Below are 27,086 nucleotides of genomic sequence, written 5' to 3'. Positions count from 1 at the left end.
AATCATTTCAGTGTTTTTTTTTTTCAATTTTTAAGTTTGAAATTTTTAAATATGATCCATTGTTTTATAAAAAAAATCCAATAACCCAAGCCAAATTAAAAATAAATTTTTCAAATTATTATAAATTTTTTTCACGACTTTTAAATATAGCACGATTGAATTTTTAAATTTACCCACTTAAAAATGAAATTAAAAAAATGTAAATATATTTTTTATATCATTGCGCATGAGTATTAAAATAACAATTCGATAAATTTGAATAAAAAAAAATTACAACATGGATTATAGTAAAATTGTGTACAATATAAACAACCCGAACAACCCCAACAATAACACGATAGATAACTTGTCTAGGTTTGCAGCAGGTGATTGGTTGGTGTCCCCATGTTCACCCACACGTTGATTTGATACCTCGTGTGTTTTTGTAAAACGTCATAAGTATATATGACAATAATACATACTTTTTTTATGTATAGCAATATCAGTTTGAGCAGTGAGCGTGTGCACACAGCAATGCTTTGCAGTGTTAATTATATTTTTTTTAATATTAAATTGTTTAAATTATTGTTGAATATTATTGTCATCGAGGCTGCACTACCACCAGGAACTGGTTTGTATTTATCTTATATTTTTAACTATTAAATATATAGTTTATTTGTTTATTTTTTTATTAATATTTTTGGCTACGTGTGGTATATATAGCTTAGGGTCGATGCCGTAATATATTTTATTAATGACCAAAGCAGGTGTAGCACCTGTACTCAATTCACCTTGTACCTTCAATACACAAAAAAATTTATATTTTCTTTAAAATTAATAAAATTATTTTTTAGTTGTTTTTTAATTTTTTTAAAAATATTTTTTAAAATTTATTTTGATGAATTATTTGCCCGCAATTTTTCAAGCAAACAGGTGGCATAATTACATGAATTTTTTTTAAAATAAAAATTTATTTATAATCATTTAAAATATACAGTTTATTTTAGAAAAAAATAAATTTTTTATCATTGGTTTTTAATACTGAAATTTATATTTTTATTGTGTAATTTGTTTACTTGAAAATTAATTTATAATTTTATGTTTTAAGTATAATATTGATTATGAAAAATCAAGATTTTATTTGAATAAAATTTGATGGTTTGTTAGATACATTTTGGCATATTTAAAATTCACCATAGGAACTTGTTTATTTATTGATTAAACATCACAATATCGTGTTTTATAAAAAAATAAAATAAAAAAAATTGTCTGTCTGGATAATTTGATACACAAAGATGTAATTTATCGACATGAATACAAATTTTTTATATTAAAAATAATTGCAGATATTAGAATGATGAGAAAATCAGATGAAAAAAAATTATAAACAATAATTATTAATTAAACAAGTATTGTTGACATTCTTGTATAATAATTTTAATTTATATATTTAATTTTGTTTTTTAAAATTGAATAAATAAATTTATATGATTCTTTTTTCATCTCACGTGAAAGTTTGCAATTTATTTTTATTTTTTTCTCATAGCAATAATGGCAATCACATATTGCAATTATTCTATATGTCAACTTCCGGACCGGAAACACAAACGAAGCGTGGAAACAGGTCATTTAAATCAATATTAAAAATAACTTAAAAATTTTATTTTAATTATTATTAATCAAATAATTTAAAAATTTAATAAAAATAATTTTTGATTGAATTGCATTATTTATTTTTAATATACAATTGAGAATTTATGATGAAATGAAATAGCAAAAATTCCATTAATTTTCTTAATAAAAAAAAAAAATTGTGAAATCAATGTGACCATCTGTGTCAGTCACTATTATTTATTAAATATCATATATATCTTTTCAACAAAAATTAACCGGTAAAATTATTTAGAAATAAAATTCCTTGATAAATTACTTCGTCAATTTTTGTTTGAATTTGTTTTTTATTTAAATTTGTGAAAAATATATATAGATAAATGATAATTAGTTAATTGAAAATATTCAACGAGCTTGTGGTTGAGTAAGCAAGCGCAGTGGTAATCGGTAAGCGTAGGTGACGGTTCAAAACCATATGCTGCAATTATGGTTTTTATATTAAGTTAGTAATATCAGATTAAAATGATACATTATCACTCTTTTTCTCAACTGGGTAACTCGTTCCAAAATTCAATTATGTTTTCAATGATTCCTGGGGAAAATACCATCTGGTAAAGAACGAGTGAAGATAATCTCTATCCTGGTTCTATGCCAGGAAGTATTTGCCCCAGATAATAATTTTTGCAAAAATATCAATTTAAAAATAATAAAAAAAGTTTTATTTAACATTTAAAAATATTAAAAATTTTACATTTATTATTCAATCTATTTACAATTAATTTTTTTTTTTCAACAACATTGTGCATGAGTTTATCTTTGCACAGCATAAACAAGTTGACTTTGATAAAAAATTTGACGATGACAAGACACGTGATCGCGTGTCTAATTTATCTCAATCAATACATTGTAATTGTCAATAAATAAAAAAAAAAATAATAATGAAAAAAATACTTAAAATTATGTTTAAATATAGAAGACGAAATTGTACTGATTGAACACTTGCCTGGTAGACAAATACATCTTCAGGATTTTTTTTGGACAAATGCTGATGATGCACCATCATGGCTAGATCCAGATCAAACATTAAATTTTTATGAAACACGTACAGTACATCATACAGCAACGGTTTATCAAACAGACGATGAACAAGATCCTACAAAATTGCCAGTATCTGGACCAATTGATCCTGGCTGTGTTAATTGCATTGAGCCAACAGCAACTTTAAATGATCCAGATCAAGATATGGGTGTTCTTGTTGGTGATGATCCAGGTCCAAGGTAAAATATTCATTTTTATTATGAATAAAAAAATTTACAATGTTTTAAAATAAAATTTATAAATAATTAAATAAATCTCATTTCATTTGAATTTTTATTTTACTTTTATTTATTTTTTTTCAATTAATATTTATAATTTTAAATTGAAAAAAAACTTGCTAATTAATTTAGCAGTAAATATATTTATAAGTTGAATATATTTATGAAGATTATTAATTAAATTAAAATTGTAATTTAAATTGCTAATTTAATTGTCATTTTTAGTTTAAATAAATTTTGAAATTTCAATCAATTAAATTTAAAATATAGTCATTAATGGTAAATTAATTTGCAATGATTTATTATTTTAAAATAATTAAGATACTGGCTACTGACTGTTCTTCGTCCTGGTGAAAATGTACCTCCAAAAATTGAGCTAAAATTAGCGCGTTTATATCGTGCTGCTTTTGCCAGACAACAACAACGTCATCTTGGACTTTTATCAATAGATCCAAGACTTCGTAGAGCTGCCAAGGGTATCATAACAACTGAAAATTATAATCCTATTAATAATGAAAAAATAAACACCGTAATAAATTTTTTTAATCATAAAACTATCTAATTTAAAAGAGAATTTTAATTTAAAGAGCTTTTACTTTCTATTTTTCAGAGTATAAATACAGTACAATCATCACAAAAAATAAATACAACTCAAGTTAAAAAAATGCGTCAAATAAATTTATCATCTGGTAACAAGTATTTTCGTACAAATAGAGCTTCTGAAAATTATAATATCAAGCCAACTCAATCACCACAATACCCTGATTATTCAACGACTAAAACAAAAGATAAATTATCTTCTACAATTTTAACTTTAACTAAAACCACAACCACTGTATTCACAGACAATGAAATTATTTTACAATCACAAAATCAAGATTCAACATCAAAATTAACAAATGATGATAATAATATTACTGAAATTACAACACCTGACTATTTAATTTTAAAAACAAAAGAAAATAATAATAAAACTTTACAAACTGATATATTTAGTTCTGAAAAAATAAATTTAAATGTACAAAATATATCAACTTTAATTGTTGCAGAAAATATAAATAATACTGATGATGATTATGATAAAAATAAATTATTGACAAATATAACAAGTGATAGTTATAAATTGCAAGTATCAAAAATTGAATTGGTACAAGTAAGAATGCAAAATACAAGTATTCTAGATGATGGATCAACAAGATTAATATATTCAGTACATTTAGATGGTAAACCAGTACCAGCTGAGACAGCTGCTAAAGATATGTCATTACTTTCATCACAAGAAGTTGCATTAGAACTTGGTGCACCAGTTATTATTCAAAGTGAACGTAAATATTATATACTATTATAAATTATAATTTTATTTTTAATATATATTGTAATTTAAATATATTTTTTCAGCTTATTTAAAGGTAACACAACCACTTGCTTTATCAAGAAAAAGAGATGCTATTTTACTTGTTGGTGCTGCTGGTGTTTCATTAATTATTTTAATAATACTTGCTGCTATTATTATTGTTGTTAAAAAAAAAAAAATTCAAAGCTCTGTATCTGCACCACCAACTCAAAGTATATTGAAAAAAAATACAAGTGAATATACACCAACAACTCCAGGATTTGATAATACTGGATATACATCTGAAACTGAGGAAAGAGTATGTTTAATTTATTTATTTAATTGTTTAATTATTGATAATAATATTTATTTATTTATTTATTTAAATAATTATTCCAGCAATCATAAAACTCCAAATAATATTGAATAATATTTTTTATTTTATTATCAACTAAATTTAGTCTAATGAAATTTCGATTTACATTATTTAAACAATTTATAATTGTTCTAATAAATTTAAAAAATTCTATACTTGCTTTAAATTTTTTTTATTAGATAATTTACTACAAGGAAATAATTTATTTATATTTTATTTTTAACTTATCTTTATTGAGTCTAAAAATAAATTTTTAATGTTCAAGAATATTTGAAAAAAAAATTGCTTTAGTTGATATTTCTTTTAAATATACAAAGAGTCATTGTCTGATTATTAACGAGCCAGAAAATTTATAATTTTAAAATTACATCGCTTTAATAAAACTTTCAATGGAGACAGATATATATAGTATGAATTTTTCACAAACTTTGTGTATTGATTACAACAGAATCACCCTTTAAAACTTTTTTTTTTTTTGAATTTTATTCAAGTTTATAATATACAAGAGAATAAATTGTGAGTGGATTTTTTTTTTTTGTTATTATTTGTAGACGGATGGTACCAGTCAGCGACAAACGCCCGGAGGTAATTCGAGGTCATTGGATACTTTGGTAACTCCAAACACTTTGAATCGAGAAAATCAAGATTTGTCAAGTGAAAATGATGAAGAAAATGACGACGTTGATGATGAAGATGACGATGATAAAGTTAAAAAAGATATTACAACAAAAAGACGAGTTAATGATTCATGGAATAGCAAAAGTTATACAATTTCTGAAAAAGAAAAAAGGTAAAATGAAAATTGTGTTATAAAATAATTACAAATTGAATTTTAATTGATGAAATTTTCATATAGCTCTGAACAAAGAAAAATAATAAGAACGAATGTTGTGGAAAAATGTGAAAGTGATTCAGAGGATTCATTGGTTGATCAGCAAGATGAAAAAAATTTAAAAGTCAATAAAAATGAATTTATTCAAACAATTGAAGAAACAGGATCAACACATTCATATTTGTCTATGCCGTCTTGTAAATTATTTCCAAATATGAAAAGTGTTGAGCCACTATCAAAAATTCTTGAACCAGTCGTTGTGAGTATGAATAAATTAATTTGTTTATTTATTTATTGTAAACAAATTATTTTTTTATATAACGCAAATAATAGTTTTTCAATAATTTGTATTTCATAATTTTTTACGATTTGATTTTTAAATTTTTATAAAAAAATAACGCACCGAAGAAATTACTTGAAATTTTTTCTGAATATACTTAACTAAACAATCGAAATATTGATAAAATAAAATTTCGAAAAATATAATTTTTTTATGGAAAAATAAATTAATTAATTCAAAATTAAAAATTGTTTATTTCCAATTTTTTGTATTTGATTTCGATTTTTTTTCTACGACTGCACGCCCCAAAGAAATTACTAGAAATTTTATCGAAATATACGCGAATAAATACTCGCTAATTTAGCTGCATAAAATCATGGAGAATTTTTTTTTCCAAAGATATAAATGAAGAAAAATAAAATAATATTTAAATTTATATTTATAAAGTTTTTTATTTATTTTATTCAAGATACAACCCTTGGATATGGAGTTTGAATCACCCGAGATGCCAAGAAAAGAAAATATTTTCATCCCAAGAGATAATAAACAACTGCATAGAACAAGAAGTGCATACAAAGATCCAGGAGTTATTGGTCCTATTGTTTGGGATCTCAGGAGACAGCAAAAAGCTCTGTCAGGTCAGAATAATTGACTTTTCATCTTTTGTTTTTTGTATATACAAAAAAAAAAAATAAATAAACCAAACAATAGACTCATATAAATTTGTCAAAAATTATATTTGACAATTTATTGAGTTTATTTGTTTATTTAATAAATATAAATCAATGATTTGTATTTGTTTTTTTAAAAGATGATAAATTTATTTACAGAAACACCAAGTCAAGATGTGGAACGTCAGCAATTATCATCGGGTCCAGTTGGCCGAGCAAGAAGAAGACTTCACGAACTTCTCGAGGATTCATTAAATCTGTTTGGAACGATGAAGGATACCAAGATGAAAGATCAAAGCGCAGTGTCTTCTACATTACATCCAAATTCAATGGTAACATCACCAGACCATCTCACAATAAATTCCGAGTCTCAAGGAAAGTCTACTCAAGTCAGGTATAGCAAAAATAAGAAAGTTAATTTACAATTTAAATTGTAAATAATATTTATATATATTTTTTGTAATTAAAAATTATTCTAGTCCTGTCGAAAGTCCAATGAACCAAATGAAAAATCGTCCACAAACATCATTAGCTCGAAATATGATAAATCAAGAATTAATAATCGAGACTGGGACAAATGGAGTTCAAGCACGTGGAGCATGGGGATCGAGACCTCTGAGTGCTGGTCCATTTCATCGACCGATTCTACCGGAGGTCAATGTGACAAGAATACTAACAGACACACAACTTGCACCAGAGGATCCAGCTGTTCCTCTCATTGCCGCTATTAGAAAAGAGCTCGAAAAATTTACACCAAATTAATATTATATAATTTAACAAATAATACATCATTTCTAGTCTTTTTTTTTTAATTAAAAATTTATTCATGTCATTTTTTTAAAATTATTACAACAACCACAGTCATTGTATATTATGCGCATTAACTACAAAAAAAAAAAAATGTTTTATCATTGTGAATTTATTTTAAAATAATTTTACTTGTAATTTTGAGAAAAATTTTAGGTTTTCAATGAGATAATTAAATAATCAAATAAATTGATAAATAATTTAGTAATTTGTTTAAAAAATAATTGAATAAATAATCCATTTATTTAATAAATAATTTATTTAAATAGTTTTTTAAATTTTTTCTAATTTAAATTTGTATCATTTTGCAGAGAAATAATATAACTAAAATAAAAAAAATAAATGAACAATTGAAAGAATAATTAAATGAATAATAAAAAAATTGAATAAATAATTTAATTGTTTATTAAATAAACAATTGAATTAAACAACAATAAACAACATAAATAAAAAATTAAAATTTTAAATTTAAAAATAAAACAATTTTACAAATATAAACAATGAAAAAATATAAAAAGTAATAAATAATTTTAAGCAAGATAATTATTTAGTGATTGTATGCAATGTTCTGGCTTTTTTTTTGACTCTCTATGGAGAGGATGAGCAATGGGTACATTGGTATACGAGTAGACGAGGTCGGTTCCGTTTACAGATTGATATTATTTTTGGATCTTGACTGTAGCTCCAACATTGCCTTGTCTAATTTAAAATTTAAACCAATCATCGTTTACTTTTAAACTTGGTATATTGATGATCACGTGGTACTTTAAATGTTTCTAGCAAAAAAGATCAAATGTTAATTTTAGGAATTAAATTAGAATTTAGTTAAGCACAGTCAAACACAGTCAGCTGCTGATAGTCCAGTTGACTAGTCACATTAACATTATTATTCAGGTAAAATTTTTTTTATTCATTTATCATTAATACTTATTTATTTTCATTTAAATGATCATTTTATTTTCCATCAATCAGTATCACTTTGTTAATTTTATTATTTAAAAAATTAAAAACAAAAATTTCGATGAATTTGTGATTTGTGCTTTTTTTTTTTTTTTTAATTTGTGAAAGTGATTTTTTTTAGATAATTTTATTTCAATTATTATATAAACGCCGAGATATAATATTTAATTGAAATCAATAAAAAAATTTGAAAGAAAACGTAGTATTGATTTTGAAAATCTTTTTTTAATTAATTTAATATTTTTATTTGAAAAAATTGATAAAAAAAAAAATAATATGCAGATATTTTCAATTTGGCACTAAAAACTAAAGATTCAATTTTTTATTTTTTATATTTTAAATCGAATACATTAAATTTGCATATAATAGTTGAAAATAGAAATTGACTACATGGCGCCAATACCAGAGACAATTTATCTTGAAAATAGAAAAAAAAAATATATTTATAAACTTGAAATTTAAAATATTAAAAAAAGAAAAAAAATTACTCAATTTTATTTCATTGACTATGTAACATATTGTTTACGTTATTTTATAAATTTGTAAATTTTTTTTTTATATAAATAAATATTAACGAGGTCGTAATTTTCATATTTCATTCATAAAATTTTGAGAAAAACAAACTACGTTTTCATTCATAAAACTGGATAAATATATTTTTAGCTAATGATGTTTAATTCTCACGAACTTGTCATCACCTTTTCCAGTTTATTTATTATCATTTTGGAATTATTTATATTCATAATAATTATTATAAATAAACATTTAACTGAGCCAAAAATATTATGCCAATTTTTTAAATTTTAACCAACTAAAAAATCTTCTTTAAAATAACTCAATTTTCATGTAATTAAAAAATTTTTTTCAACATGATAATTTTTTTTTTTCATAGTTTGTTAATTTTTTAAATAATTTGATCGTTTTTGCATTAATTTTATGAGCATAAATTACGCAACAAAACACGTCATTAGTTTAAACCAAAACCAGTGTGTTCGACGTAATCAGGTCAGCCTCAAAGAAGAAAAAAAATAAATTTTAAAAGAATTAAAAAAATATATATATAATCAAATACATTGAGGCTGTTAATAAATAAATTCACCCTAATTATTTATTGACTAAAAAACATTAATCGATAATTTAATATAGCAATAAATATTTATCAAAAATTAACATAATTATGATGAATTTTTTGTTTTCTTTTTGTCTGACCACTCTGTGTGTTTCAAGTAGTTTCTCTTTTATTTTTTTAAAAAAGTATTTATAATAAAAATGTAAAATATTTAAATAATAATAGTATCATTATGAAATTTTGAATATTTAATTTGTACAATTAATTATCCGAGGTAAGTGCTATCCAGGGATTTTATTATACCTTTGGGAGCTTTAAAGTTCAACGATTTGTTTTAGCTTTAGTGATTAATGTCTATCTCGTTGGATAATATTTTCGACATATTTATTATTTAAACAATATAATAATTGTTTTTAAAAAATTACTAAATTCAATTTAATTAATTAACAATAAATAATATGAAATTAATTTACTGCAAATCAGCTGTAAAACTTTTTAATCAAAAAAAAAAAAAATAAATAAATCTACTTTTCTAAATAAAATAATTTATAACATAAATATAAATTAATTTTTAAATTTATTTATTTTTAAATTAACATAATAAATAAAGAAAACAATATTATATGTATATTATTTTTATTTTTATGTTAATATTTATTATGCCAAAAAAAAATGACAAAAAAGAGTTTTTAAATTTTCAACGAAATCTTGTAATTTGACGTTTGAAAATTTATAAAAAATTTATTATTAATATTTTTTAGTTGAATTATATTTATATCAAGTAAATTTTATGATATATTTATTTTCTTAAAATTTGCATAAACCAGTGTATTGCCAATAACATGAGTAAATAATTTAAAAAAACTGTTAAATTTGTTGTAACCAAATTTGGATCGTTGATGATCTGATTCTGATCATGAATACCATCAAAGTAGTGATCAGGGGTATGAGGTAAAAGAGGAGAAGAGTAGAAGAGTATGATCAAGCAACTTACATTTGCTATTTTCAGACTAACCGGATACTTAATTATGTATACTTGGCAAGTTAATGTACAACCGAATTTAACAATCCCAGCCAACATGACCTACAACTCCTACTCGTATTTCGTACTCGAAAAAAATAAATAAATTCACATTAAAATAATTTACTAAATATTTAAAACAAAATATCAAAAAAATTTATAATAATATTAATTTGTTTCCTTTATTTTTCTCTATTTAATTACAGATTTTTTGGAGTTATATTTGTTGATTCACCATGGCTGATGATGAGGTTTGGTAAGTGCTCAATTATTTTCCTTAAAAAATAAATTTTTTTTTTTTCCAATTAAAATATTTATAATCGTATATAATAATTTAATTTTCCTTTTTTTTTTTTCTTTTATTTTTTTCATGGTATTTTCATGACGCTGTTAAATGAACAAATAATATTTAAATTTGTTTAAAAACTTATTTATGGATGCTCAAACTTTTGCAGTATCAAATTATTATTATTTAAAATAAGGTATGTTTTAGTGTTTATTGATTTTGTATTTATAATTGTTAAAAGTTTTAAGCTACAAATGAAAAAACAAATACGTGTAATAAAAAATAAACTGTTTTACATTTTAGTGTTGTTATTTTCTATGTTTCTATGTTGAAATGTAACACACGAGTTTAGAATAAATTAGCAATACAAAAGCGTCTCAGAGAGCGAGCTTTTGCTTTATATAACTCTACAATTTTATTTTATTTTTTTTTTCAAATTCTGTATAAAAGAATTTTCTTTATTTAAACTCAGTATTACAAGAATTTTATTCATCAAGAATCTGTTTACGATTTAACTCTAATTACACAAATACACTCTGCATAAAAATAAAAATACCAAAAAAATATTTAGGTAAAGTAGAAAACAAAACGAAAAACAAAATCTATCTAATCATAAATAATTACTCATCAACAGGCTTAATAAAAAAATAAAAAATACAATTATTTTGTTGCAGTTGATGCATGTTTTTCTAGCTTTTAAATAATATTAATATTCTGAATATTATTATAATAATAAAGTATTTATTTATTTTTATTCATTTTGTCATTTCAGAAAAGATATGTATTTGACAACTGCAAAATAAAAAAAAAAAAAATAATAAAAAGAAACGATAAATAATGGAGACGTTGAAAATAAAATATAAAAAAATCTTGAATTTAATATATAATAAGAATGATGAGAAAAAAAAAAAAAAAAAAAGAAAATGACAAAAGATTGATGGAAAATGTAGGAAAAGAAGAAGAAGCAGGCAGAAACTGAACGAAAACGGGCAGAAGTGAGAGCCCGTCTTGAGGAAGCATCAAAAGCTAAAAAAGCTAAAAAGGGTTTTATGACCCCAGATAGAAAAAAAAAACTCAGGGTATGTATTTTTATTGATAAATGATAAATTACATAATTTAACAATGAAAAACAAGGATTATTAATTTTTTTAATATAATTAATTTATTTATTTATTCAGTTATTGTTACGTAAAAAAGCTGCTGAAGAATTGAAAAAAGAACAAGAAAGAAAAGCTGCTGAGAGAAGACGTATTATTGAGGAACGTTGTGGCCAAGCTAAAGATGTTGACAATTCAAGCGAAGGTATGTTATTCAATGACATAACTATACATGTAATATTAAAGACGAATAATTTTATTTTAAATATATAACTGATGGACAAGTATCACGACTAAATACTCGAAATATTCTCAACAAAAATTAACCGGTAAAATTACTTAGAAATGGAATATCACGGTAAATTGAAAAAAAAAAAATTTTAACATAATTATTCTCTACGGCGAAATTAGTATACAAAAAAACATCAGGTGTATATATTTTTTTGAAATGAAAATTGATTATTTATAAAAATAATATAAACATGAAAATTGTATTGTTTATCATATTCAAAATAATTTTGCCTCATACGGAAAATATAGACTCATGAATAACAACTGTCAATAAATAATATCAAGCAAGCTTGTGGTTGAGCGAGCAAACGCGTATAATCTTGCGTAGTGGATTGATCATCAGTTCAATTCAGATGTAGTACAAAAGTACATGGCTTCATAATTAATTAGGATAATGGACAAGAAAATTGACAAATGTAGTTTTTTTAACCATGTTGTGTATAAGGCAAATACCTCCTGACAAAAAACGAGTGAAGATAATCTCTATCCTGGTTCTATGCTGGCAAGTATTCGCCTCATACATCCAATATTTTTTGCAAAAAAAAAAAATAAAAAATTGACAAAATAGTAACACTGACATTAGATCTTATTTATTCTTAATTTAATAATTTTAATAGCTTATTTTTTGTTAATTTAAATAACACTATTGTTGTCAAATCAGTCAAGTATTTCCCAAACGGTTTAAAAAATGATACTAAAATAGAAAAATACATATATAAAAATAATGACACTATTGTCAAAGGTCTAAAAAATTATAATCAACAAATAAATAATTCATTAAACAATTTATTTATATTTTTTAAATTTACTTTTATCATATTTATTGGATAAATTTAAAATTCATTAATTTAAAAATAAATTCATTAGTTATTCAACTAAATGCTATTACTATTTCAAATTTGCAAATTTAATTTTTTTAAAATTAACTTTTAAATATTTTTATAAATTTTTTATATCACTTTGCAAATTAATCATTATATATTTTAAATTTACTAGTAGATATTTTGATAATAATGAAATATTTATTATTTTTTTTCTTTTGCGATATATTTACAGCTCATGATTTTTTAACCGGATAATTTTTGTTCAGAATATTGACGAGGATATTTAGTCGTCTTACCAATAGACAGTTACCAAAAAAAAAAAAAAAAAAAATTTAATAATTTACCACTAATTTAAATACCTATTATTATTATTTAAACAATTCCTTATTATTATTTATTTATCGTCAAAATACAACACTTTATCAACGTAATATTATTCTCACGTGATAAAAAGTTTCATCAAATATATAAAATTAACGGTTCATACAATTAACAATACACAAATAAAATTCATATATTTAATTGTTAATAAATTGTTAATAAACAGACGCGGTGAAACGCATACTAAATGATTACTACAATAAGATCTGTTCTTTGGAGGATAAAAAATTCGATGTCGAGTATATCGTTAGAAAAAAGGACTATGAGGTATTAAATCATAAAAAATGAGACAACAAAAAATACTTTTTAAATGACAAAAAACAGTATTTCATTTTCGGCTATATATTCGCAGTGTCAGTCAATGTTTTGCACGATAAAAAAAAATGAAAATGAAAAAAGATATATCACGGTTGCTTTGTTAAATGCACAAGACAAATGAAATTTAATAATTTCATATGGCTGTATGTTCAATTTTTTGATTGTATTTTTATTTTTTTTTTTAAATTGCAATTTGTTTTATCGTCTATGATTCTGTCTCGCACATTATTAACTTGTTTGTTTAATTTTGCAATTATTTTTTTTGCTCAAGCATCTACAACTCTGTCATTTTATTTTTAAAATATTTTTCTATTTCTATCATTTCATTGTCATTATGTACTTTCGCTATATGTGTATGTTGTTTTTTTAAAAATTTTTTTATTCTTCTAAAATATTTAAAAATTAATTTATTATAAAAAAAACTTTTTAAATTGATAATGAATTTTTGAAAATTATATTAATTTTATTTTCTGACAATTGTCAGCAATGGTGAAGTCAATTGTTCGCCAGTATCACAAGAAGATTTCGATTCTTGAGGAGGAAAAATACGATCTTGAATTTGACGTCGACTTTAAGGATTATGAGGTTCAATTAATATATTAAAAAAAAAAAAAAAACAATAACGTATGAATTAATTACGTAGAAAAGTATTTAAAAAAAAAAAAAACAAATAAATTTATTAAAATTAGATATTCGAAATTTACTAAAAATAATTTAATTTAGGTAATTAATTTTATTTTTTTTTTTATAAAAATCAACAAGCTGCTTTTTTTTAGTAAGCTGTAGAAATATCGTAGATAATTATGGATAATACATATTTTTTTTAGCCGCCAATAAGCACTCACATTAATATTGTTTTCAAAAAATAATTACAAACATTAATAACGATTAAATTAAATTTTAAAAAACAGATTTTAGATCAGATTTTAGATTTTAGATCAGATGAATTGTTATAATTTTTTTTTAGCTGAACTCCAGACGATTTGCACAGCCTATTGGCACAGAATGTTCGCCCTCGAGGGTGATAAATATGATCTTGAAAGAAAAAGTAGAATGAAAGATTACGAGGTAATTAATAAGCGAAAAAAAATCTTATAAATCAACATACAAGCTCCTGCTGCTATTGAATTTTTATAATAAAATATTAAAATATATTCAATCACACAGATTATACACAGATCAACAACAAAAAAAAAAACAATATTCAGATTTAATTTATTCTAAAAAACCAATTAAATTTATATATACACACATACAAAAAAATAAAAAGACAATAATAACAATTGCTATTTTAAAATATCAAGTTTTAAAAACTATAATTTTTCATAGAAAAAAAACTTGATTTCCTTTTTCCAAATAAAATTGACATAATTTTTTTATTAAAAAAATTTGACGTTACTTGACAAAAAATATTATAATAATAAACAAAATAAAAAAATATTATTATTTTTATTATTATAAATAAATAATGACAGAAATTTTTTGAAATATGAAAAAAATAAAAATAAAAAATAACTCGAAAACTTGCAACAAAAAAATTATATACAAAAGTAAAAAAAAAATGAAATTAATTAAATTATATAATGAAAAAAAATAAAATAAATGTGACAAGTTGAGAAAAATAATATTTGAGGCCAATCCGTATTCTTGTAGACGACTTGAAGGAGATTTGCCAAGAGTATTACGAACGCGTCTACGCGTGTGAGGGTCAGAAGTGGGATTTGGAGCGTGAAGTACGGAAAAGGGACTATGAGGTACATTATATATAAACCCCCAATTGTATTATTATTATTATTACGTACCTCACCCTGCCCACCCACAAACCCAACCCCCTCTTACACCACCTTTCTTAAATAAATATTTTTTAATTAATTTAATTAGTTTGGTTTAATTATCCCACAAGACGGTCACCAAGCAATTATAAATATTTTTTTTAATCGTCAATTTAATTATATTTTTTTAAAGATAAATAAATAAATAGATTAATTGATAAATTAATAAATAAATACCCTGGTAAATAAGCAAATTTTTACTCAATTTTTTATGGCTATTTTTGTAAATTCTTAGATATTTTTTTTTGTGGAAATGAAAATTATTTAGCGTGAGAAAATGAGGAAAAATTTTAGAAATAAAAATTAAAATTGTAGAAATATTAACCAGGGTAAATATTATATGAATAAATAAGTATAATTTTTTTAACATTGGTATTATAATATTAATGAGAAAATCTGAGCGAATAGTAGTGAGTGTTTGTGTATACGGTGCAAAATCATGTAAAAAATTAATATTGTTTTTTTTTTTATTTTTTTTTCTAATAATGTTTAATTGTTTATTAATTTATTATTTCATAAAAAAATTGCATGATGTTATTATTTATCGTTGTTATCAGTATCATCACCTGCTTGGTTGTATTTTTTTTTTTTAATTTTTTTTTTACAAATAATTTCATGTAATTTAACAATATTTATAAATTAAATTAAATGTTTAAATGATTTCATTAATTTATTCTATTAATTGATTTATATTTTTTTTTTAATTCCTTAATTTTATTACAGTACAATAATTATTAAACTACTTGCTTTATTATATTAATAATTTTTGTAAATTTGTAAAAAAAATATAGAGAATTTATTTATTTATCATTTTATGAAATTATTTTGATGTACATGTTTATGACTTTTTTTATGTGTTTGAATGTTTATGAGATGTTATCGAAAAGCTCCTTTTACGTACTTTCGCGCTTCGTAAAACCCCCCTGTCCCTTACATGTATAAAAAATTAAGACTCTCACCAACATGGACGTTTTTTTTTTTTCACGTTAAATTTTCTCCTCGTGGCTGATATGTGTGTGAATTAAAATAAAATAAATTTCAATGAAATCGATTAAAACAAACCTCTGTGAAAAATTATTTATGTAGCAAATATATTCATACAAAAATTGCTACATTTATTAATTATAATTAATCAACCTTTGTTATAGAAATTTAATTTTTTTTTTCAATTTTCTTACATCAAATATATCCCTGTAAAATGTTTTACCATTATTTCCTCGTGTTTTTCTAGCTACCCTTTATTTATAATTAATTATCATTATTATTTTGTTCGATTTTGCACCGAGCCACAAAATACCAGCTGATAATCAGCGAATTATTAAAAAATTAAAAATTTAAATTTGAGATTACTTAATTTATTTTATTATTAATTTATTAATAATATTTTTTAAATAATTTTTTTTTTTTTTTATCAACAATTTAATAGTGTTTTTATTTTTTTATTTATATAAAATTTTTATTTACAATTTTAACTTGTATTTATTTGAAAAAAATAAGTATAGATCTTAGAAAGAAAAAAGTATTAATTTATTATTCATTGTGTGATGCTTTTAATAATAAATAATTTTTTTTCATCAGCTTATTTATTTATGCTACATGTGAATAGTCAAATTTGTAAATTTTTGCTTTTGCATTTTATTTTGCATTATAATGAATTATGTATTTTTGGTTTTTTTTTGTAAAAAAAAATTATATAAATTTATATGAAAATATAATTTTATTAATTTTTTTAAATAAATATAAACAATTGATTGTATTTTTAATTTTTTTTTAAATTATATATGTAGATTGCCGAACTCAACAGTCAGGTGAATGATCTCCGAGGCAAATTGTAAGTGTTTTTTTTTTTTTTTATAAAAAAGTATAATAACTAAAAATTTGTTTAATTTAAAAATTAAATATTTCAGTATGAAACCAGCTTTGAAAAAAGTTTCAAAATATGAAAATAAATTTGCCAAGCTTCAAAAGAAAGCAGCAGAATTTAATTTCAGAAATCAACTGAAGCAAGTTAAAAAGAAGGAATTCACTCTTGAAGAAGAAGACAAAGAGGTAAATACAAATTATTTATTTCAAAATTATATTCTCTAGTATAAATTTAGGAAAAAAAAAACAAATCAATATACCTGAAATTTTGACTGTCTATTATGAAATAGAGTAAATATTTTTTATATATTTATTATTTATAAGAAATGGGAAATATAGACACATGAATAACAATCTGTCGGTAAAAATATCGTGCAAGCTTGTGGTTGAGCGAGCAAACGCGCTTCTGATGAGCATTGCAGAGGGGGGTTCAAATCAAACCTGTATCCTTAGAGGATTATAATATAGATTTCAATTTAAAATAGTTCGCACATAAGATAAAATACCTGTTGATTTGAGAATGAAAATAATTGTTAAAAACTGCAGATGTCTAAGGCAAATATTTACTGGCAAAAAACGAGTGAAGATAATCTCTATCCTGGTTCTATGCTGGCAAGTATTCGCCTCATACATCCGATATTTTTTGCAAAAAAAAAAATAAAAAATTGACAAAATAGTAACACTGACATTAGATCTCACTTATTCTTAATTTAATAATATTAATAGCTTATTTTTTGTTAATTTAAACAACACTATTGTTGTCAAATCAGTCAAGTATTTCCCAAACGGTTTAAAAAATAATACTATAATACAAAAACACAAATATAAAAATAATGACACTATTGCCAAATGTCTAAAAAATTATAATAAACAAATAAATATTTCATTAAACAATTTATTTATATTTTTTGAATTTACTTTTATCATATTTATTGGATAAATTTAAAATTCATTAATTTAAAAATAAATTCATTAGTCATTCAATTCAATGCTATCAATATTTCAAATTTGCAAATTTAATTTTTGTTAAATTAACTTTTAAATATTTTAATAAATTTTTTATATCACTTTGCAAATCAATCATTATATATTTTTAATTAATTCATGTTAAATTTACTAGTAGATATTTTGATAATGAAATATTTTCACAAGATTTCTTCAGTTCAATTTTGTTTTATAGACTTTCAATAGTAAGATTTCAGGATAAACGGCTATAAATTTTTTTATCATTTGTCTATTAATATTGCAAATCATATTTATTGTCTATTTGTTTATTATTCGTCTTAAAAAAAAATTAAATGTTTGTATTGTTCGTGTAACCAGACAGTAGCTTGATTTTCTTTTTATTAAATTTTTCAGTCAGAGAAACCCAAGAAAGCTGAATGGCAGATGGAGAAATAATAATACCCCAACTTTATTCCAATCCTTAAATTAAATAAATAATAACAATGATTAAATTTACAAATGAATAATTGTAAATTAATTCAAATTATTCATTTATTCATAAACTTTAAATTAATTTAAAATTTCGTTTTTTTGTTTTACCCAATTCTCACATTTTTATATGATAAAAAAAAAAAAAAAATTTACAAAAATAATAAACAAAAACTTTTAGACAAGTTAAATATTTACCCTAATATTAAATTTCAATTTTTTATTAATTTTTTCCCAATCATGTTGCATTTATTTATTTACACAATTTTTTATTTTTCATTCGAATATATTTTTTACATATTTTTCAAATAACATACAATCAAAATCAATAAAAAAAAAAGTTATTATATAGTTTTACGAGGTGAGAATGCCCACAAACGATTTTAAAAATAATCATCATAATATTTATGATAATATTAAATTGCATGATTCATTTACAAAATGCTTTTATTTGTCAAATAATATTGTTCGTTATTTTAAATAATTTTTCAACTGAGGATTCGACAAATGATACAACTGTGAAGCTTCATCGATGCAGAAATATAATTTTTTGAATTAAATGTTTAAACAATGTCCATGTCTATTTTACTTTTTTATTTATTTTTATCTGTACATATAAATCAAACAATCGAAATCAATATTTGCATATTAAACAAAATTTCGAAATATACACTGACTATTATCTTTTTTTTTACAAATGTTGTCAGTGAAAAAAAAATTATTTTTAAAACGACAATAATGCTTTTTAATAATTTAAACAATTTAGTATTTTTTTTAGACAAATTTAGATGTAAAAAATGACGTATCAATTGATTTAAAGAATAAAAAAAAAAACATTTAAATTTGGCATTTTTTTCTCTGTTAAATAATATCATATTATTTAAATAAAAAAATAAATAATATATGCAAATATTGATTTTGTATATTAAATGCAAAATGATGATACTATAAAATAAATAATAATTATTATAATATTTATTTATTGATAAATAGTTAATTTAGTTCGCAAATAAGAAATAAAAAAAAAATCATCATCTCGCAATTGATATAAAATTTGTTAAAAATTATTTAACAAAAATCAACAAGTCCATGTCTCAAGTAACTAATATATATGTTGCTCTTGCCTTATATGTTCGCAGAATCCTTCGAAAGATAAGGTAAAAATTTTACACCAATCGCAAGTCAAAAAAAAAAAAAAATTTATAACATTTTAATATATAGTTTTTATTTTTATTTATTTATTTAGTTAACTTTTTTTTTTCTTTTGCGATATGGAGATTAAATTAAATTTCTAACTTATCTAAAAATTTTAGTAGTGCCAATAGTAAATCTAAATAAATTTAAAAATAAATATTTACATTTTTTTTTTTTTAATAGCACACATAGCTTGTCTAATTTTAGATGAGGTATTTTGGATATTCAAACTTATCAATTATCCATATACCAGTAGATTTAATTTGTAGTAAATTATTGACATTTTAATTATTCAAATTAAAAAAAAAATTAAATATAATTAAGATGCATTAATTTATAACAAATTGACAGTTTTATTCAAATAAAAAAATTAGTTTAATACAATGCAAGTGCTTGTAATTAGATAAAACCATAGTTTTAACAAAAAATTAGTAACATTTTATTTAAAATGTAAAATTAATATTTAATATTCAAATAATATTTAATTATCTTTTTCTAATTTTTACAGAAAAAACCAGATTGGTCGAAAAAAGGAGATGATAAAAAGGTAAAGGAGGAAGAAGTCGAAGCATAAACTTTATTTTTTAATTATTATTATTATGATTATTATTATATGGATAAAAGGATCAATATTATGATCAAAAACATTGATGAATTATTAAAATTGTATACCTATTTGTGTTTCCAAAATTATATATTTGTCTTGTGATTAAAAAAAAAAGAAAAATTTTTAAATTTACATAGCCATGATCCTTGCATTGTTCTATAAATGTGAATATTTTCGTACTCGTTGTGGTTTTAAATTAAAAAAAAAAAAAATCATTGTATTATTGTTTTAATATTTTATGTAAATTATAATATCCTTAATGGTTTATAATATTATAAACAAAACTAACACAAAATTGTGATCAAACATAAAACAAAAAAAAAAAGAAAAAAAAATTAAAAGTCTTGATTAATTTATTTTCCTGTGATTGTTTTAAGCAATGTTTATTTTTTTTTTTTTAATTTTTAAATTTAATTCAATTATTTTGTTTAAAAGATAGTGTAAAAAATATAATTTTGTTTATTTTTATTTTTTCAAAAATAACAAAAATTAAAGGAAAAAATATCTATCAATTTAAAAAGAAAAATTTTATAAATGTTTATTTTTATGTGAAAATAAATAACTAAACAATCCTATGATAAATATTATTTTTTAAAATTGTAGCATGTTGATTATTAATAGCATTAAAAAAATAATAAATGTTTTTATTTGTTCAATTTTTTTTTTAACTTTCATTTTTATAAGAAAATTATTATTTTTAATATCCAAGTGATTATGCGAAAATGTTTCCCAAATGAATGCATAAATTATCATCAAAAAGTATATAAAAATAATCGTTGAAATATATGTGTCTGCATGTAGATCCATTACGATGGTAATTTGAGTATAAACCCTGATGAAAGTGAGATTTTATTACAGGTAATTTGATTTCAGTTTAAAATTCAATGGTTAAGGTAGGTACGTTACTAACGAGTTTTCGCTTAATAACAATTTGCTATATTGAGTTTAGTTTGATTACAAACAATTGGCATATTTGAAACAAATATACTTTTGTCCATTTAAAAAATTGCACAAATTTATATTCAATATTCAAAATCATTATTTTTCAAGTAGATTAAAATCCCCTAAAAATAATTTAATAAATTTTTTACAATTGTTAATTTCAATTTTACAATCAATACGTAAAATAATAATTAAAATACTATTTACAAATTTTTAAACTTCTAATTATAATTGCTATCAAATTAATTTTATACAAATCAAAGACAATCATAAATTATTTCGAAACTATTATTAGTTTTTCAAAGAAAAATACATTTTTTTTTTTTCGGATTACACTGTTATTATTTTATTGTTAATATTATTTTTAACCAACTCAATGTATTCATGAGATCAAAGCACATTTGCCTCCTCCTAATTGCTGGTTGAGAGATTCAAATCAATGTGCGATCCCAGCAAACAACAACAACCGAAACACGTGGTGGGCGTTATAATGACACGTAATTTGAATGTAAAAAAAAAAAAAAAAAAAACCAAGAAGAAGACGAAGAAGAATATAGTGTACTGAAAAAATAATGTGATTCAACACGAATATAATTTTGCATCAATTTTCAGTATATATGAACATAATGATATTCGAAAAAAAAAAATATGTGTTTTATTTTGTAATCAAACTGAACGTATATGTATTTTAAATTTTATTAAAATTTAAATTAATGATGGATAAAATTATTTTTGTAAAGGTACCAGAACCAATACCTGAACCAACACCACCAACTCCAGATATATCTGAAATATCACCAACACCAACATCAACAGCAGCAACAACGCCCGCAACAACACCAGCACCATCACCATTGCCTCCATTGGATTCATTGCCAATTGATCCATCACCAATACCAGATATATCACCATCACCATCACCACTACCACCATCTGAAACAACTGAGCCACCTTCTGAAGCTGCTGATGCTCCTGCCCCTGCTCCACCTACTGGTATTTTTTTTTTACAAATATTATTATCGAAATGCTCATATTTATATTGTTAAAAAAATTAAAAAATAATTAATTTAGATGGAACAGAAGCACCACCACCAACAGCTGTTGATGGAGAAGCACCAGCATCAGATGCACCACCACCATCATCAGATCCATCAGCTGAAGGACAACCACCAGCTCCAGTTGCTGAAGGTGATCCAGCAGCTCCTCCACCAGCTACTGATGCTCTACCAGCAGCACCACCAGCTGAAGGTGATGCACCAGCACCAGCTCCAGCAGCACCAGAATCAGGAGATCCACCACCACCACCACCTGCAACACCAGCAGCAGATGTACCAGCAACAGAAGCACCAGCTCCAGCAGCTCCAGCTCCAGAAACAGTTCCTGCACCAGCTGTTGAACGTAAATAAATTAATATTGATTTAAAATAAAAAAAATAAAATCATTAATATTTTTGATATTTTTTTTAAATTAAAAATTTCAGCAGCAGCATCATAAATTTATTGACTTCAACAAGTTCATCATCAGTGTATACTAAATTCAATTTTCAATAATAAATAAAAATATTATTATATACAAAAAAAAAATGTTCTTTTTGTTTTCTAATATTTGATTGAACACACACTCTGTTGAAAAAAATATCCATATGACACATTTCATTGTTTTGTTGTACTTTGAATGATAATAAAAATATCTTCATATGATAAAAAAATATAAAAAATAGAAACGTGCTTATCATTGAAATGGCATTGAATGAAACATAACTACATTATGCAAAAAAGTTTTATTTCTTTTTTTTTTTTAATCAATAATAATTATCAATTAGTTCATGATAAATTTAAATAATAATATTTAATTATTCTATTTTTAATAAACATGTTAATATTATTATTTAAAAAATATTGAAAAATTGGAAACTTTATAAATGTTACTGACGAAATTTTCGCATAATCATTGATTGGAAAAAGAAAAAAAAAATATCTATACAACATTATTGTGATAAATAAAATATAAATAATATATTATTTAATAAATTGTTTATAATATTAATAATAAATTTAAATAATTGAAATAAAATTTTTTTTTTTTTTTTTCAACGAAAATTCGAAGCAATCAATGTTGCTGACAAAATTTCCTAATGATTATTAATTAATAATATTTAAATAAAAAAAAAATATGTATATTTCTTCATTGTTGAAAACAAAATATAAATAATATAGTACTTAATAACTTATTTTGGTATGGAGAAATGCGGTGGAAAAAGTTGGAATAGATTTCTCCGTCATTTCTCGAACCACGGGTCGTTTTTGTAAAAAGTCGGAGAAAGATCGGACAAAATTCGAAAAAAGACGGAGAAATATTTCCACCGGAGAAATTATTAGATTATACTCATAGTTCCCGTAAAATTTAAATGAAAACGATATTAAAATTCAATGATAAACGGATCTTTGGATATACACATTCATGAGAGACAGTGCGGGGGACCGTGTTTTTCGCTTTTTATTTATTCATACCCATTTTTTAATTTTTATTTATTTTCAAAAAACGTTGATACTTAAAAAAAATTAAATTATTCAAATTTCAAATATTAAACTTTGTTTTTTAAATACCTGTAAGAAGTTCAAAAACTGTCTCCATATTGACCTTAACGTCTTGATAATTTCTTGACTTTGAATATCTCGTTTTGAAGTTTATGGTCCAGTTTTTAATGACTTGTGGATCCTCAATATCTCCATGTATAATAATCTCATGGGGGCCGTTTTCCATGGCATATACCATCCATAGATAGGCATCAGCATACCACTCCATTAGATTATCATCGGTGTAGCTCATATCTGCGTTTTGTTTGTACCAACACCTTTCCAATACAAATCGGTCGACAAATTTGCTGATGAGTACACGGCCAGCTAGAATACATTTTAATTTATGTTTAATAAATAAATTACTATATGATATGCAATTTATTTGTTAAACATAAATTGAAATGAATTCTAGCTAGCCGTGTACTCCTTGGAAAATTGACATTAGTTTCTACCTGGGTGATTGATTAATTAATTTCAGTGAATTTTTTATCTTTCAAACAAATATACCCAGGCAATAAATTAGTCACAAACAATATTTAATTACACTTGAATAAAATGACAATTATTTTCAAGTATATCCCTGGTGAAAATATTTCTCCGTCGTTTTTCCGTCATATCTCTACCTTTTCTCCACTTTTTTCCACCTTTTTCCGAAAATGACCCATGGTTGGAGAAATGGCGGACTAATTTCTCCATCCTTTCTTCACTCTTTCTCCATCATTTCTCCACCTAAAATTTATTCCGACTTTTCTCAGACTTCCAACTGAAAATAATTCCTCTATTTTTCTAAAATGATTGACCTTTCTCCACCCGAAATTTATTTTGACTTGTGCTCTAAATTTATGCTAAACAATAATTAGTTTTATTTCAAAAAAATATTTATAAATTTTTTTTTTTTTTTAAATTTTTTGGTGTTTGTAAAAAAACAAATAAATCATTACAAAATGTTTTTATATATATATATACATTATCATGTGTGACAATGTTTTTCGCTCTTAATTCCATTAATTTACAAAAATCAAAAAAAGTCTAAATTTAAAAAATAAATAAAAAAAAGCCAACCCAGGTAGAAAATAATGTCAATTTGACGTCAATTTGACTTCAGAGAGGTCAAATTGACATTATTTTCTGCCTGGGAATTATACAAAAATAAATAATTTTATAAATTTATTACTCACTGATAGTTAAAATTTTTTTTCCTTCAGGTAAATCATACATTTGATCAAAAAGTGGTTTATCTGCACTTTGTGGTTGAATGCCCCTACGAACTGGTTGGATAACACTTGAACTTGATTCACTTGAACCTGCACTTTCTTGAAAATTCATGATTTTAAATTCATAATTAGATTATTGTTGCAAATTTAATTTTTTTGAATAATCAATCTCGTGTAATTATAATATGACAGAAAATGGAAAATATCTTAAATACCCGAAAGAAGTCCGGAAATTGTCCCCGCATTGACCTTGACGTCTCTATTATTTCCTGACGTTGCATACCTTTTCTTGAAATTCATGCACCATTGTCTGATGATCTTTATCTTCAAATTTTCCATATATTATAATTCCATGAGGGCCGTTTTCCATGGCGTATAGCAGTCATAGATAGGCATCACCATACCACTCAATCAGATCATCATCTGTATACGTCATATCTGAATTTTGTTTGTACAAACACCTTTCTAATACGTATCGGTCGACAAATTTGCCGAGGAGTACACGGCCAGCTAGAATACATTTTAATTTATGTTTAATAAATAAATTACTATATGCATATAAATTAAAATGTATTCTAGCTGGCTGTGTACTCCTCGGCAAATTGACATTAGTTTCTACCTGGGTAATTGATTAATAAATAATCAACTCCAACCTTTCTCCACCTAAAATTTATTCCGACTTTTCTCCAACTGTTCTCCACCTTTCTCCAACTTTTCTCCGCCATTTCTTCAACTGAAAATAATTCCTCTATTTTTCTACAATGATTGACCTTCCTCCACCTAAAATTTATTCTGACTTGTGCTCTGAATTAATGCTGATGACTTTTGGGCTATAATATCAGAATCTGAACGCCAAGAGTTTGAAGCTATTATAAAAAATGGAGAAGATATTATTTTTATCAAATTGAAAAAAAAAAAGTATTTATTAGACTTGTTTTGTCATTTAAAAATTATAATTAAATAACAAATAATATATAAGTTTTACAATACAAATTTTAATGTTCAATTTAAACACATTAAAGTACAGTATGCAGTTTTTTAACGTCTGCATATATTTTTAAAGTTTTTTTTCATTTTTTTTTTATTTTAACAACACATAAAACTGTTTATACATATTCTATTCAGTTTACCGCACATTTTTATTATTATTCTAGAACATTAAATTTATGAAACCATGCAAAACAATTTTTATTTTGACAGGTAATTTATATGTTTTTTTTTTTATTATTTTAAATGAATAATAAATTTTTTAAATTTCTTCGATAAAATGTATATTCTTGTGTTGGAGGATTTAAATATAATTCTTGAATTTCTTTTTTTTTTTCTCAATTTAATATTATCACTTAATAATTTAAAATACAATTTTCAAGTTTTTATATTTTTCTTACAACAATAATTAATTTATAAAAACAAAAATATTGAATTAAAAAAAAAACTGTCGTTGATTTAATTTTGACTTTCTATTTAGGCAATTAATTAATTACATGTCAAATTAATTATTCAAAAAAAAAAATTACTAATTTTTAATTCACTTATTCCAGCTTAAAATTTAAATAATCCAAAAAAAAAAATATTAATAATAAATTAAATTATAATGTAAAAAACAATAATTAGTTTTATTTTAAATAATATTTATAAATTTATTTTTTTTAAATTTTTTGGTGTGTTTAAAAAAACAAATAAATTACAATTTAAATTTATTGAAATTTTTTTTTTTTTTCAAATTGAATAAATTATTTAGCGTTGATCTAAATAACTAATCATCATGGGCGTATTTTATTTATTTTAATCGTTCTCAACGTTGAAAAAAAAAAAGATAATATTTTAAATACCCTCGTGCTTTTTTTTTTTTTTGGCAATTTTGATTATTTACTTGCCAACGAATATATTAAAATAATCAACTTTAAAAATTCATTCTCATAATTTGATAATTATAAAATTATTATTTCGAGTGATAATAATTATTATT

General features: G+C 22.9%; 2 protein-coding genes across 10 annotated transcripts; both read left to right on the top strand.

The window, feature by feature from the left end:
• Positions 1 to 257: 257 nt before the first annotated feature.
• LOC122859079 lies at positions 258 to 7,461 on the top strand. Its single transcript, XM_044162441.1, has 10 exons — positions 258 to 610; positions 2,564 to 2,867; positions 3,228 to 3,435; positions 3,517 to 4,231; positions 4,305 to 4,558; positions 5,167 to 5,405; positions 5,472 to 5,706; positions 6,197 to 6,365; positions 6,558 to 6,792; positions 6,878 to 7,461. Exons 1-10 carry the CDS (start codon positions 445 to 447, stop codon positions 7,158 to 7,160), a joined length of 2,808 nt encoding a protein of 935 aa, XP_044018376.1. The 5' UTR covers positions 258 to 444; the 3' UTR covers positions 7,161 to 7,461.
• Positions 7,462 to 7,995: 534 nt separating this feature from the next.
• Positions 7,996 to 23,297, top strand: LOC122859077 (troponin I-like). 9 transcript variants are annotated; one of them, XM_044162433.1, is made up of 12 exons: positions 7,996 to 8,099; positions 10,462 to 10,506; positions 11,492 to 11,620; positions 11,720 to 11,843; positions 14,420 to 14,520; positions 17,072 to 17,115; positions 17,192 to 17,333; positions 19,721 to 19,738; positions 20,284 to 20,322; positions 22,065 to 22,317; positions 22,396 to 22,722; positions 22,805 to 23,297. In XM_044162433.1, the coding sequence occupies exons 2-12, from the start codon at positions 10,492 to 10,494 to the stop codon at positions 22,816 to 22,818; spliced, it is 1,206 nt and encodes a 401-aa protein (XP_044018368.1). In that variant the 5' UTR covers positions 7,996 to 8,099; positions 10,462 to 10,491; the 3' UTR covers positions 22,819 to 23,297. The 9 variants fall into 9 exon arrangements, with proteins under 9 accessions (XP_044018368.1, XP_044018367.1, XP_044018373.1 ...); XM_044162432.1 differs by lacking the exon at positions 14,420 to 14,520 and adding an exon at positions 13,301 to 13,401 and having other exon boundaries at positions 7,997 to 8,099; XM_044162431.1 differs by lacking the exon at positions 14,420 to 14,520 and adding an exon at positions 15,106 to 15,206 and having other exon boundaries at positions 8,009 to 8,099.
• The last annotated feature ends 3,789 nt before the right edge of the window (positions 23,298 to 27,086 follow it).

Source organism: Aphidius gifuensis, linkage group LG6 (assembly GCF_014905175.1).
Source record: "Aphidius gifuensis isolate YNYX2018 linkage group LG6, ASM1490517v1, whole genome shotgun sequence".
In the NCBI taxonomy this organism is placed as follows: Eukaryota; Metazoa; Arthropoda; class Insecta; order Hymenoptera; family Braconidae; genus Aphidius; species Aphidius gifuensis.
The sequence above is the reverse complement of the archived record's forward strand: the minus strand, read 5'-3'. Positions and strand labels throughout refer to the sequence as shown.

Excerpts from the sequence above, each read along its gene's own strand:
- LOC122859079 (XM_044162441.1), top strand. The coding sequence starts at position 445 with ATGACAATAATACATACTTTTTTTATGTATAGCAATATCAGTTTGAGC. Across the intron at positions 5,406-5,471 it reads ATTTCTGAAAAAGAAAAAAG|CTCTGAACAAAGAAAAATAA; the intron begins GTAAAATGAAAA and ends ATTTTCATATAG. Across the intron at positions 6,793-6,877 it reads GGAAAGTCTACTCAAGTCAG|TCCTGTCGAAAGTCCAATGA; the intron begins GTATAGCAAAAA and ends AAATTATTCTAG.
- LOC122859077 (XM_044162433.1), top strand. Across the intron at positions 11,844-14,419 it reads TGTTGACAATTCAAGCGAAG|CTGAACTCCAGACGATTTGC; the intron begins GTATGTTATTCA and ends ATTTTTTTTTAG. Across the intron at positions 22,318-22,395 it reads TGCCCCTGCTCCACCTACTG|ATGGAACAGAAGCACCACCA; the intron begins GTATTTTTTTTT and ends TAATTAATTTAG.